The sequence below is a fragment of the Microplitis demolitor genome, chromosome 6 (assembly GCF_026212275.2).
Source record: "Microplitis demolitor isolate Queensland-Clemson2020A chromosome 6, iyMicDemo2.1a, whole genome shotgun sequence".
NCBI classification, from domain to species: domain Eukaryota; kingdom Metazoa; phylum Arthropoda; class Insecta; order Hymenoptera; family Braconidae; genus Microplitis; species Microplitis demolitor.
In genome coordinates this window covers 4984572-5000660 of record NC_068550.1, presented here as the reverse complement: position 1 = coordinate 5000660, position 16089 = coordinate 4984572, and the positions used below count along the sequence as shown (strand labels likewise).

At 27.0% G+C, this 16089-nt stretch overlaps 1 protein-coding gene across 4 annotated transcripts in view; it reads right to left on the bottom strand.

The window, feature by feature from the left end:
* The window catches only part of LOC103573984 (protein bric-a-brac 1), a 212241-nt gene that overhangs the window by 142483 nt on the left and 53669 nt on the right, over positions 1-16089 (bottom strand). For 2 of the 4 annotated variants that reach the window (XM_014442312.2, XM_053739817.1), the window contains exon 4: positions 2616-3783. In XM_014442312.2, coding sequence (XP_014297798.1) covers positions 2616-3650 — 1035 coding nt within the window. In that variant the 5' untranslated portion in view covers positions 3651-3783. Of the gene's footprint in view, positions 1-2615; positions 3801-7310; positions 7497-16089 lie in introns of those variants that run through there. The other 2 variants (XM_014442319.2, XM_014442315.2) reach the window with 2 other exon arrangements.

Here is a 16089-nt window from a genome sequence, read left to right as displayed (position 1 = left end):
ATAGACTCTACATATATCTATATATTATGTTAGATATTTTATACTTTTTTAAAATAATTCTTCTGTATTATTTATGATTTCTAACAAGGTTATATATGATAAATATATATATATATATATATACATATATATATATATATGTATATATATTTTATTTGTTAATTTTATATTTACACGAATTTAAAAAAGTGTAACACTTGGATATATATTAATGATTTATTAAAATAACTGTTATCTAGTGTATTTAATTTAATATCAGTTAAATCAACAGTTCGTATAGACCTTAACTAAAAAACATTATTTTATTGAATAAACTCGACGAAAATGAAGCAATAATAGAAAAATAAGTTATAAAATTATCAAGGTTTCATTACGTCAAGACATATGTGGATTATGATTATAAAAATGACTAAAAAAAAAAAACATATACATCTATGATATATAATTGTTCTATATCATACTAATTGTATAAACTAATGATTGAGATATAAAATTCATTAATGATTAAATGTATATCGATGTTTTAGCCTTGAGTTGTAATTAAAAATATTTAACGTGAAAGCCTGCACGCGCTGATGATAATCGTTAATGTATTTTTTTACAATTAAATAAGTTGTAATTAATTTTTTTCATCATAATTAAATCTTTAAATTAGTAATTATAAAAAAAAAAAATAATAAAAAATAATTGTGATACTGGTCAGCGGACGTCTAATTATTTTTGGATTATTTTTTTAACAGTAAATTATAGAAAAATAAAATATTTGAAAAAATTGCACTTATAGTTTTTTGAATTTTCTACATGTGCATATTTTTAGATTTTTTTTTTTTTGCAATTGATTTGTTAATAAATAAATCCGAATATTTTTAATTGTCTGGTAACTTTAGAATCGTTAAATAATTACGTTTTTATTCGGAAGAATAGTGAAATAAATGTGTAATATTTATAAATATAGGATTATATTCCACGTAATGTATTATATTGAGATTGTTCCTGGTAAAAGCAATTTTTGAAATATTTAAAATACATACAATTACATCGTCTCAAGCTATATCACCTTTGTTAAAATAAAATAGACGGCACACATTTATTTTTTAGACTCCACTACTTATATTTGGTATAAACAGTAGACAAAGGTCTACTATATATATATTTATATATATAAAAGACTGAAATGGACCTAATCATAAGGACTAAAAAAATATATAGACTAAGGTATTAATTTTGTCCTCGGCGTCCTTGAGAAAGATCACGACAGGACGGTCAGTTATTTTGGAGGTTTAATTTCGAGTTTTATAATTTTCTAAATTACCATTTTTTAAGTAAAAAAAAAAAAAAAAATTTAGTAATAAAAATAATAAAAGAAATAACTGCGGAAAAAATAATATAGTTTTTAAATGAAAATGTTAATAAATTAATAAATATAAATTTATGACTTGCAATTTATTTTAATAAAAATTTTTTTAAATTTTAAATTTCAAATTAAAAATATTTATGCGCATGGACGGCCAATTGATACGATGACTGTGTTAATTTACAGACAAAATAAGATTATTAAATATAAAAAAAAAATTTATAAAATTATTTTATGTCAATAACTGCTGTGTCATGAAATATTTTAAATTGAAGATATTAAAGCACATTAAGTACTTAGTAATTAATAAACTATATAATTTTTATCGGTATTCTTTTATTTTAATTATTTTTAATCTAATATTTTTAACAAAGGCTATATTATTATTATGATTTTTAAGTTATTATATGACAGTTTAAATTATTGATAAAAAATATAAATATGTCAAGTGACATATATATTATTTATTATTATTGAAAATTTATATACGCGTTTTGCGACCGTCACGATAATTGAATATAAAAATAATAATAAAAAATTTTTAATTATTTCATATATTAATTTTTTATTTTCAAATTTTAGCGGCATTCGAACCTCTAATATAATATATATAAATATATATGATCGTAAATTTTTTTTATGTACGAAATTTCTTACGATGGCTCAGTAAAAAATTTTTACGAATCTAAATGATCGGTCTCTACAATTATATATAAATTGTCTATAATTAAATATATATATATATATATATATATATATATATATATATATCGTCTTAAGACAAATTTAAATTGGAGATTTAAAATTTTTATTTTAAAAAATTCAATGATACTGAAATTTGCTGCCTAATAATTTTTGGATTTTTTTTAAAACCGATAAATTATAAAACAAAAAATATTTCAGAAAATTGCACTTGTAGTTTTTAAAATTTTCTACATGTGCATATTTTTTTTTTTTTTTTCTTAATTAAATCCTTGAAAAAAAATCCGAAAATTATCTGCTAATTTCAGGATCATAAAAATTCAATTTTTTTTTTTTCAGTCTATTCAACAATTTATATATAGAAATTAATATAAAACCGAGTCATTATTTTATTTTCTAATTTTAATTTTTTTTTTTACTCCAATTAAAAAATTTGTCTGCTAAAAAAAATATCCGACTTGATTTTTTAAAATCCACGATATCAAAATAAAAAATAAATTGTGATGTATGAAAAAATACGTATATAAAAAATGAGACGAAATAAAAATATATGACTCACCCTTTCCTCCTCGCGAATCATCTCAGCAATGCCAGGTTTGATCTCGAGGTCATCAATAAGATTAGACTGACTACTAAGTGTCTGTTGATGCTGATGTGCTTGCTGATGGGCCTGTTGTGCCTGTTGCTGGTGTACCGACAGCTGAGCCACGTGGTGAGCACCGAGGTGGTTGACGGACGGGTGGCCAGTGGGTGTCACGTGGACTGGCACGTGGTGGGATATTGTAGGGTGAGGGCTTTGGCTGACCGATACTGGCGGTGGCAATGCCAGTGACACTGGAAGATCTTGTAAATTTATCTGCGGTGTCACTGAAATACTTGGCATACTAGGCGAACTCAATGACCGAGGTGTCGATGACGCCACCAGATTTTGCACTTCCGACATTACTGACGAGTGGTCATTGTCTTCAGTCATACACAAACTATGATGATCAGGACTGTCATTAACACTCGCTGGTGATCGTTCACTTGATACTCTGCGTCGTTTTTTACGGTTGTTATGATTATGATTGTGAATTGAACTGGCCGGTGACAATGCCGGCTCCGATTGCAATTGCTGTTGCAGCGCTTGCTGTTGCTGCTGCTGCTGCTGTTGCTGTTGCTGCTGTTGTTGCTGTTGAAGACTACTGTGCATCGGTTTGGACACCAATTCATGTTCATTATTGACATCCGCTAATCCACGTATTTTCAAACACTCGGCAACTTTAAGCAAAGGTCCTATTTGTTCTTGCGATACATTTATCTCTCCTTTATACATAAATTCAACAGCTGCTTTTAATTCCGGCCACTTAATGTCTTTCATAATAACAATTGGATGATGACATGGATTTTCAAAAAATAATGCTTGGAAATATGGACTGCAAGCAGATAATACCATTTTGTGAGCTTTTACGGAATGTCCATCACATGCTAGTGTCACGTCAACGAAGCTCTCACTTTGCAGCAATTGATCAAAGACATTTGTCAAATTTGTTTGATAATTATTCCATCGCAGGCAAAACTGCTGAGGCGAACCAGCACCACTTTGTTGCGTCATTATGAATTTTATTATTATTATTATTATTATTATTATTATTATTAATATATATATATATATCAGTACAACACTAGTGTCTTTGTTGCAATCGCTGGTTATTCTGTCAAACGGATCACAGACTTGGAAGGATCATCTGTAACACACAACACACTTATTTTTTTTTTTTAAATTTACATATATTTGGTTCATGCTGATAGTTATTATTTATTATTACACTATTAAATGATAAATATTTGTGTTAACAGTTTTGTCAACTGCATTGACATAAATACACATATCACTAATAAATATATACACATATATATGTATATTTATAACACGCGGGTTTTTAAAATTATTACCCCAAAATAATAAACCACCTCGATGACACTTTCATATTTAATTAAAGTAATAATTTATTAATTAAACACTTTGTGCTCCGTTATTTTAATTATTGTTATTATTAATTATTATTAGTAATTAAAAGATTACAGTTTATAAATAAAAAATCACGACGAAAGATTTTTTAATTTCACACCCTCGTTTACCGAATAAATAAAAGGAAAAAAATTTTAAATTATTATCCATATCGAGCCGGATAATGAACTTTAGCCGGCATTTAAAAAGCTTTTAATTTAAAAAATGCATTACGATCGTAGATATTATAAAATGATCCGCGCGGGGGCGACGTGGACGATGTAAACCGCGTGACGAGCGCGTCGCAACTAAGAGCGGCCCGCGCGCGTGGTTATCCGCGATAGCGTTGCGCCGCTAGTGCTATATGTACAATATATGGAATGGAGGGGTTATGATAAACGCGGGACAGAAAAAGAGAGCGCGCAAGCGTACGTTGATATGTGGGTAAGAGTGAGATAAATAATGTGAGAGAATGAGAGAGTGCAACGTTGACTACTTGACGGCAGAAGACCGCCAACCGGGTATACGTGAACAACCGGCTACTATACAACCCCACGCCAATGCATTCCCTTCCTTCTTTATTCACGAGTGCACCGACGCGGGGAGGAGACTCCGCCCTAAAACGACCGCCCCCAGACGCCTCTCGGTTGCTCAAAATTCGCGGATCGCTTCTCAATTTGTTTATTCATTTAAAAAAAAAATAAAAAAATTAATTAAAAATTTAATTAAAAAAAAAAAAATATTTTTTAAATTTAAAAAAAATTTAGTTTTTTTTTTTTTTTCTAATGAATTTTTGTAAAAAATTTAATTTATTTTTTATGAGTGTGAATGTAGCAGACATCAAACAAATTTAAAATTATAAATAAATTGAGTAAATAATTAAAAAAATAAAATTTAAAAAAAATGGGCATTTAAAAAATTAAAAAATTAATAAGTGCATTTTTTTAAATTATATTTTTTTAATAATTTACTCTATTTATTTATAATTTTAAATTTATCTGATGTCTGCTACATTCAGACTGATTATTTTATGGTAATGAAGTCAACCGTCTAATCATTTTTGGATTTTTTTTTAGCGGTAAATTATGAAAAAAAAAATATTTAAAAAAATTGCACCTGTAGTTTTTTGAATTTTCTGCACGTGCATATTTTTAGTTTTTCTTTTTTTTTTATGTAATTTATTTGTTAAGAAATAAATCTGAATATTTTTAATAATCTGCTAACTTTAGGATCGTATTATTGCTTAGATAAATATTTTAAAGTAAAATCTCATTTATTCTTATTTGAAGAAATTTTTTAATTTAAAAAAAAAGTTTATAAAATTTTTTTTTTATTTTTTGTAAAAAATTTAATTTTGATATTTTCTATTTTTAAAAATCAATAAAATATTTCTAGAAAAAAAAAAAAAAAACAATGTTATGTAGTGACGTTATTTAGTGAGGCATGCTTGACGATAACAATGTTAAGTTCCGGTCGTAGAATGAAGATAGTTGGTGTAATTAAATTTAAGGTACAAAGAGAGACTGTAGGTCCCTCTCGTCCAAGTCACAGCGACTCGATCGTTTTCTAGCGACCCTTGGCTGGCGGATGGCCACCCCCTCGCTTTAAACTGGCTATCAGTCTACGACTTGGTAATAGCAAATTTCTACATAGTGATTCGATCAAGGTAAATATAAGTTCTAAATGTGGTACACAAGATCAAACGTCAAGTTTCTCAACAACAACAAATTTAATTCATCGCTGCTTAAATAAATATTTTAATAAATATAATTTTACAAAACAGCTAATAAATTTTAATATAAAACAAACCCACTAAAATTTTGTCTTATCACAGTAATATACTATATTTATATCTTTTTGATAGTCAAAAATATAACATGTCTAAAGTTTTTAACGGATATAAAAATAAAGTCAAGTTAAAGTGATACGTTCGCGCCAATATTGAAACTGAATTCAAGCCAACGTAAAAAGTTTCACCCGAGTACAGAGTCGTGGGATCCATCTGTGACTATAAATGTATTAAAAAAATACAAATAATAATAATAATAAAAAAAAGTAAAATCAACAGAGGCAGTTTCGCACAAGACCCAGCTATAACGGGCATATTTTTCATATCTCGCGGAAACGTTCGTTAATATTTTTTTTCCCCGTATTTACCCCTGCATCCTTCTTTGCAATAGGGGATATACCGGAGTATAGATATAGAATATATAAATATATGTATGGTGTATATATGTACGGGGTAGAGCAAGGTGGTGGTCATAAATTTTACTACGTAATATTGTTTAACTGCAAACAGTATACTAACACCCTCACTGAGAGAGCACGTGAAGGGAAAAATTTAGATGTCGGGGTGGATTTTTATGCTGAGGAAAAATTAATATTTTTAAAATTATTATATATTTATTTTTTAAATAAAATATAAGATGTTTTGTGATATTAAAGTAATTAGGTCATTTTTTATTGTGGCGGATATATATTAGTTTTTTATGTTAAGTAATACGCAGGTATATTAATATAAATTTTATATTTATAGTTTATAGTTGGGTAAAAAAAATTAAAAAAGATATTAGATTTTCCGCAACGGCGAAGTAATAAAAAAAATATGAGTAACATTGAATATGCGTTTGTGTCAGTAAAAAAATTTCATTGCTAAATGAATTTTATTGTTATTGAACTCTGGAAAAAAATTTTAATTTTGTAAATTTGAATTTTGGAAAAATCTTTTGATTATTATTTTTATAAAGTAAAATGGCAACAAATTTATTTATTTCTACTGGTAGTTTAATTAATTTATCAGAATTTCAAAATTCTTATAAAATTAAAAAAAATTAAAATTATTTGTAAAATTTCTAAAAATTCATCAGTTTTCAAATTATTCACAAATTTTGTTTTTTTTATTTGTTCCGATGTTTTAACATAAAATTTATATGCAATTTGTAATAAATTATAAAAATTTTTTTTATAAACTATTTTTAGATTCAAATTATTTGCTCACTTTAACTAAAAATTTTTTATTTAAATTCGAATAAAAATAAAATAAAAATTATCTGATTTTTTTTATAGAACGTAAAGCAAAAAAATGGCAGAATATTCTATAATGACGACAAATTTAAAACAGCAAAAAAAAATATATATAATTTTTAATTGAAAAAAAATTAATTAATTATTTAAATAGATCTTTAAAATAACCCAAAATAAATTGAGTTAAGGCTAAAACATATTTAAATATAATAGTAAAGTAAATAAAAATACAATAGAAACCTTGAGACAAAGAAATTCCATGAGCTCCAGCCCGTCATTTTTCCACGAAATTATCGATCTACTCTTGACTTCATTTGGTCGGTACAATAAAATCAAACGCATCTTTCACTTTCACTAAACACTAAATCACTAACACACTTATTTACTCACATATCTTTTTTTATCTTTCTTTTTTTTTTTTTTTTTTTTTTTTATACAATGACCGAGTCATTGTTACCCGCACTTTTAATCAAACACTCAAACTTCACTACAACTAATTAATAAATTATATATCTGTCTTTGTTTTTAAATCAATTTCAATATATTAATTAATAAACTAATTTAATTATTTATTTATTTATTTAAAATAAGATCGCGCAAAACTACCGGAGAAGTGAACAGTGGGAATGATGAAGTACTAATGAGCATCGGTATGAAGTTGGCTGCAGCTTCATCATTTTCACGATCTCGCGCCCGTCATTTTTCCACGAAACTATCGATCGAATTTTGACTTTATTTACGCGTAAAAGAAAAAAAAAATCTTTCACTTTTATTCACTTTCACTAAACACTAAATCACTAACACATTTATTTAGTCCCGTATCTTTTTTTATATGAGTGTGAATTTATCAGACAGACATTTCAAAAATTTTAAATAAATAAATAAATGAAAATAATGAAATTAAAAAAAATACGCGTATTAAATTTTTATTGATTTAAATACGCATTTTTATTTTTCTAATTTACTTATATTTTATTTATTTATTTATTCAAAAATTTAAAAAAATTGTCACTTATCAGTTACATTCACACTCATCTTTTTATTCCGTTTTTTTTTTTTTCTACACAATGACCGAGTTATTGTTGTTGCCCGCACTTTTTTTCACTACAACTAACTAATAAATTATATCACTGTCATTATTTTTAAATCACTGCCAACAAATTAATTAATAAACTAATTTAATTAATTATTTATTAAATATTAGATCGCGCAAAACTACCGGAGAAGTGGACAGTGGCAATGACGAAGCACTAATGAGCATCGGTATGAACTTGGCTAGAGCTTCAAAATTTTCACGACCTCCCATTGGTTTAAATTTTTCAAAATTACCAAATCAAATAATTTATAACTAAATCAGATGATCTTCTGTAAGCCAATGAAATTTCAAAAATTTTAAACAGGCTAGTGTTTTTTGGGTGAATTTTCAATGAGGACGCAGTTAACTTTCTGGTGAGGACTCAGACTTGGTGTTCGGTGTCAAAGTCTCGAATGCGGTTATTGTTAATTTTTTTTAATTAAAATAAATTAAATTATCAAGTGAAAAGTATTTATTTGTGATAATAGTGAAGTGAATTAATTATTTTTAGTACATAAGTGAAGTGTGTGATTATGAAAAATGAAAAAAAAAAAAAAAAAAAAAAAAAAAAAAAAAAAAAAAAAACAGAAAATCGTGAGAGTTGGCGTCAGTGTAAAAATTCTTGGTTTATTTTATTTCCCTTTGAGTTGAGTGTTAGAGATAAATTTTAATTGTGAAAAAATCAGTAGAGTCTATAAAAATATCTAATTTACTTTAAATATCAAAATTATTATTTAATATAGACTGAGGAAAATTCTAGAAATATGAACAGTAGCACTGATAGGAAGTATAAAGACAGCATCACAACTAATACTATTGTTATAAATTTCATTTTAAACACGGCCTCTGATTGGTCGAAATTTAAAAAAATTAGCAAATCAAATAATTAATAACTAAATCGACTGATGTTCTGTAAGCCAATAAAATTTATTTAATTTTGAACGGACCCTAGTGTCTTGTGGGTACCTTGAAATCAAGGGGGAGTTAGTCGCACACTTCACTATCTAGCGTAAACATTTGGAGATCAGTCATTGTCAATTTATTTAAATTCATTGTCATCACAATAATTAAGATATTTAATTTAATTATTCAGTAAAAAATGTGTTAGTGATAATCGTAAAGTAAGTGAATTATTTTTAGTGCGCGAGTAAGTAAGTGAATTTGAGAAGTGAAAAATTTTTTAACAATGGTAGTGAGCGTCTTTGTCGGTATTAAGTCACGGTTTGTTCTTCGTTTTAGTTATGTCGTGTTTTATTCTTTAGTGGATCGTAAATAAATCGATAGGTGACAATAAGTAGTAAATTTAATAATTGAAGTGATTAAAACAAATATTTTTTTAAAATTTGAAAGACAAAAAAAAATGGCGATGATTTAGCACTAATGGACAATAATATGAAGTTGGCTAGAGTTATGATTTTTATTGCAAATTTGAATTAAATAGTGTCAGCTGATTGGACAAAAATTTTAAACGGACTCTAGTGTCTTCTGGGTGAAGCTGAAATTAAGGAGAAGTTAATTGTAGTCGGAGATCAAGCTCAGTGACATCGTTTCAAGTTCGGTTAGTGATAATTTTAAAAATTCACTATAAATAAAATAAAACGTTTATATAAATTAAATTATCAAGTGTAAACAGTTTATCTGACAATAGTGAAGTGAGTTAATTTTTTTTTGTGAATCAGTAAAGTAAGTGAACATGAAAAGTTAAAAAAAAAATGATTCTGAAGTTAGCAGACAATTGATAATTTTTGAATTTTTTTTTCAACAATTTGATTAAAAAAAAAAAAAAAATATGCACATGAAAAAAATTTAAAAAAATTATGGGTGCATTTTTTTGAAATATTTTTTTTTAAATTTATCGTTTTTAAGAAAATTAAAAAATTGTTAGACGTCAGCCAACTTCAGTAGCATAAAAAAAGTGGTGAAATGAGTGTTGGTGTCAGTGTAAATTCTCAGTTCGTTTTATTATTTTAGTTTTTTATTTCTCAGTATTATCAATAAAAATAAAAAAGCGTGAGTGAGTGTAGTGAATGACTTTTTAAATTAAATTCTTATAAAATTGATAAAAATGTAGGACTTATTCTTTACGCGTAAAAAAACGCGGGAAGTTGTCGAGTCTAGTCGGTATTTTCAAATTTATAAACAAATGGTTTTTTTTATTTTTTATATTTTTAATATATATTAATGGTATAAATCAATCAATAGTAAAAATAAAACTCATTTTAAATACAAATAAAAAAAATCCATTGTTTATTAAATTTAAAAATATCAAGCGGACTTAAGCTCAAAAAACGTGAAAATATGTTTTAAAAAATATTCAAAAAAGTTGACGTGTCCCAAGACCCTTAATTGATCACCTGAGGGAATTTCGATGTCATCACCGCTGCAGATTTACCAGAAAAAAACAGCAACCGGTGAGTGAACTTTTAATAAATGTTTGGAAAGTCCAACAGTGCATGCCTCAAATTCTCAAGAAAGAAATTTCTTGTGTGAAAAAAATTTTTTGAACGGAAGTTCGATCGCAAAAAATATTCTTGGGCCAAGAAAATAATTTTGAACCCATGGTATCTTTTTTTCCTGTGTATTAATTTAGTAAACTAATAATTAAATATGTATATATTTTTCTTTTTTCAAAAATTAATCACCTTTCATTTACTTATGAATGAAATATAAGTCAGAGATAAATAATAAAAGAAAAATATCAACTATCGACTTTATTAAAATTTAGTTTTCTACAAAATCTATAGTCAATTTCACTAGAATATTAACCCGCGTTAATCTATTTTTGTGTTATCTACGAATATGTCAATGGACAACTTTGACTTCCACTAATACTTGATATCATCAAAACTATAAAACTTTGATTCGATTCAACTTCAGAGCGCTCTAGATTTAAATGACATCAGAAATAAATAAGAATATGTATTATTAATTATCGCTCTAGACATTTTAGAATGAGAAATTGTAAAGGTAATTGAATTGATAAGATATTATTGTCGCAAAATCTCAGTAAGAAAATTCTAAATTTAAATAAGAGACATTCTATTCTTATGCTTGTACGTGTGATGAGTTAAATTTTAATGATTCGCGTCAAGATATTCTATACATTCTTGTATTATTTCTTACAATTCTCAAGTAAATTTTACAATTTATTTGTCTTTTTCACAAAACTGACATCCTAGACAATTAATTTATTTAACAGGATTAATTTTAAATAACTATTTGAGTCCTATGACAAATTGAAGAGTAATAAAATATGATAAAGATAATTTGAATATTTTTAAAAAGTCTAGTCATATATGAATTTATTAACTTGTCGCGACGGTTAATTAGTGAAAATTAAAAAATTATATTTTCATTATATATTTTACTTACATATATATATATATATATATATATATATATATATATATATATATATATATATATATATATATATATATATATATCACTTTATATTAATTAATTATTCAATTACATTGCTATTGAATCAAACTTATTATTCAACACATTTACATTCAAGAATATTACTTTAATGAAAGTATTAAATTTGATAAATGCCAAATATAGATTTGGAAATTTATGTAAAGTTTAACTACTCAGCTCTACAATAAAATTATATTTAGAAGTCATTTTTAGCTTATTTTTTATAGTATAAATCTACATTTGACTTTTCATTTTTTTTTGTTTCAATATTGCCTTTATTAAAATAAAAAAAATGACATGACTGGGTACTTAGGCAAGTAATTATTTTTCGTGGATTTTAAGTATCATTTAAAATTTATTTTTGATAAATCCGTTACTACTTTTTAATTATTTCAATTTCGAAAATTCCTTTTTTCCGGATACTGCACAAAAACTTTTTTGGTTAATTTTAAGTACGAAATAACTTCACTTATGCTAGTGAACTGATTTATAATTAATCTCATATTTAAAAAAAATTTTTTTTTCAAAATTAAGATGAAATATCATAAGCTTTTTTTTTTTCAATGTTCTTTTGAAAGTGATCGTATTTGACCACAAATATTTTGTTTCAGTCCAAAATCATAATACTGTATTAATACTTGAAGCAAGTAAATTTTCTATAAACATGAATTTTTTTTTTTTTAGAGTTGCTTTAAAGGTAAAATTTCCCTAATTACGATTTAATTCGGATTACAAGTTCCCTTACTTTCGTATAATATATTTAGTTTTGTATCTAATTGTCACGTTACCCTGTAAAACATTTGCAGAGTGAACGCGGATTAAATCCGAAGTTAATGCGGAGCTGATGATTTTCTATTTATTTGATCCTCTTAGAGAAAAATTCACTACAAGAAAAATATTAATTTTGACATTAAAAACTCTGGACTAAAGTGGATGCGGATTGAAATAAAATTCAAATTTACTCCCGATTTTTTTTAGTATATTTTCAAAACATGTAACGTACACTTGACGGCAATGAATAAACATGCACATGATTGATAGACACACAAAAACTATATTAAGAGTAGAGACACTAAAAAATTTCTCTCAAGCTCCTCCCGTAAACTGATAACGCGATTCCTCTGAAAACTCAAAATAAACGGAAATTGATAAATTTTTTTTTTTTTTACAAAATTTTCTAGATGTCTCATTATGTCCTGGGTATAAAATAAAAATTTCAAAAGTTTAAAAATTAAATTTTTCCCACCAAATTTTTTAAGACAATCCGCCGTGCCCTGGGTACCCAATAGGTTCCACCCTCTTTCGAAAAAATAAGAAATGAAATTAATTTTAAAAAAACGACATGATAAAAAACATGAACTGTTTGTAAATAATAGAAGATAATAAATAACTTTAGAATAACAATAACAAAAAAATCTATTTAAAAATATCATGTCTAGACTATATAGTAACGACGGCAAACACGAGGGGGTAGTTGAAGAGAATGAAGAGGCCGTAGAAGAGAACGAGGACGAGACGGTTAATGATTCAGAAGCAGAATTTCGCGATGTTGAAATATTAAGCGTATAACCCACCCCAGCTCTACCTAAAACCCTCACTCTATTTCACTCTCTCACTTTACTCTCTCTTACCATTTCTATCCATTCTCTATACTCATTCTCTCATCTCTCCCTTCTTTCTCTTTCCACATCAACTACCCCCTTCTCCCTCACTCTTTGCTTATTCTTCTTCTCTCTACTACTTTTATTATATACCCACCACATTTTCTCCCTCTCTCTTTCTCAATCTATCTGTCCTTCTCACACTACATCTAATGACTGGTACACTCTTCTCGTTGAATTCTATACTCATATTCACACACATAAGTTTGTCAATTTAGTTCATCGATTTTTTGTATTTAAACATTTATGTCCTTGACTGTTTAATATTTCTAAAAACAAATACAAACCCCTATATATAATACATTCATTCTTTTCTATCATCGTCCTCATATCAGCACAATGTGTCCATACGTATTCCTTATCATCAATTATCTTCTTCTATACAACTGAAGTTGTAATGATAAATTGTGACATCAATTTTTTTTTCATTTATTAAAATTAAATAAATAACGAACGACAAAATTTTTTCTGATTCATTAAAATGTCCATCCGTCCATAAGCAGTTAGAAAGTTCGTGTATTTGTGCCGTAAAAAAAGAGGTGTTAAAATTGAGTTATTTTAACACCATGCGTTTAAAATGAACTCACAAAAGTGTAATGGTGTTATGCAACCGGTGTTAAAATGGTGTACATAACGAGTTAATTCATTCCGATCCGAGTATGAAGGTGCGAGTATGTGTTTAAGATCTACAAAACAGAAAAATAATAATATATTTCGTTAAAATTAAAAAATTATCGTCAATTGAAATAAAAACAATTTTATTATCTATAGAATAAAAAATGTCACTTTTAGTAAACTGTATAAATTGCATTAATTTTTGATCACTTGTCAAATTAAATATTTAGGAACAGTATTATAATTATTTTTATTATAACGTTGATGTTTTTCATAAGACACTAACTGATTTAAAGATCATTGATAATTTTATTTTATTCATTTCGCTGATTTAGTTTGCAAAGTGACTTCGCGCAGATAAATTTTTAGTAAAGATTACCCAAAAAGTTTAATACTGTGAGGAAACGTAGTAAATATCTAAATTTCTCCCATGCACATTATAAAATATATTACTCGGTAGCATGTAAATGAAGTGCAATTTCTACTAACAACATTGTAAAAATTTAGTTACTGGTTAGATGTCCTTACAGTACTACAAACTGTCGTATCATCAATTTTTGAAACAACAATTTTTTTTTTTTTTTATTTGAAATACAATTCGACTTCTGATACTTCAATAATAACACTACTTTTTTTTTAACACCGGGAAAAATTTTAACACCGCAATAACGTGGACTTGCACTATTTTTTCTTACCGTATATGCTTATATTTATTAGTTGTTTTTAACATTAAAAATCTCATAAATTTACACAAAAAAATGTCAAGTCAACAGATTCTATGCGTTCAATTATCCAACATAAGATTTGTGTCCGCGATCAACCCAAACGAAATATGTAGAATTAACACAAAAATTAGTGTAAGCCATTCGAAAGAGACGATTTGTGTTAAATTTAACACAAAATTTCCAATTGTATAGATAGATACATATTAATAGATGAATATAGTGAGGAAGAAACATAGAAACATATGAATAGAGAAGGTTTTGCGGTATGTGGTAGTAGTTATTAGCTCGAGTTGAAGCCCTCGGGTGGAGGTCGGGTTAACGTAACTCGTGTTGGTAGTATTGGTGGTGAATAAGGGTGAGTAGGAGGAGTGCGGTAGGAGTAAGGGTGAACTACTGGCAGGCCATAGTGAACAATGATATCGGGTATTTGATTTGTAACCGACGACAATACGTACCCGGTTCGTAGCCAGCTCTCCCGCGCTTGTACTGTACTCTTGTTCTACGACTGCTCTATAACCAACCTACCAACCAACTAAACACGAGAGCAAGCGAGAGAGAGAGTCTAGTCGGTTCTGTGTACCATTCTAGTGATGCCGAAAGGGTGCCCTTGTCGATATCAGCTAATGCAACGTAGAAACGGAGACAACCTCACCTAGTCTCTTGACTCCTTACTCTATGTCACCTCGACAAACTCACAACCTCCCACTTATACACTGTAATACTAAACGACAGTTTAGTTTCAATGCAATACCAATACCATCATCCTTAACTATTATATATACGCTGGTTTCTACTATATCTTCACCCCACTGCAGAGGGAGAGACCTTTGTTTTACATCTGGAAACATACGCTATCATAACTAACTATCATAAACAATTAACGCGAGTTCTATATATCGTGAGTCATAGTAATCAAAATAATAATATCATTTTATCATGATCATATTACTTTTTGATGCTCTGGGAAAATTAATTTTGTGGTAGCTATGAATTTAGGGCAGTTTTATTTAAATATATATAAACTATTTTCTATATATATATATATATATATATATATATATATATATATATATATATATATATATATATATATATATTCATATAAATATATTTTTTAATAGATTTAATATAAATTTATCTATTGCATTTGTTCTTATGATGGAATTTTCAAAGAATTTCACCATAGTCGATCATAATTCGTCGAGTAGGTTTCAAAAGTACCATTGGTTCAAAAGTTTATGGATATACACAGAAAAAAAGGATTTCTTGATAAAAAAAATTTTTAGACCGCAAAAAAAATTGTCGATTGAAAATAAATATTCTCGATTCAAGAAATTTTTTCTGAAAATCTCAATTTTTTCTGATAAAGTATAAATCTCCTCTGACCAAAATAAATTTTCTTTAACCAAGAAGAGTTCTTTTAGCTCAAGAAAATCTTGACTTGGTTCCCGAAGACGTTTGTCTTCTAAAATATTTCATTGACTCAAGAAATCCTTTTTTCTCAGTGTATATATGTAATA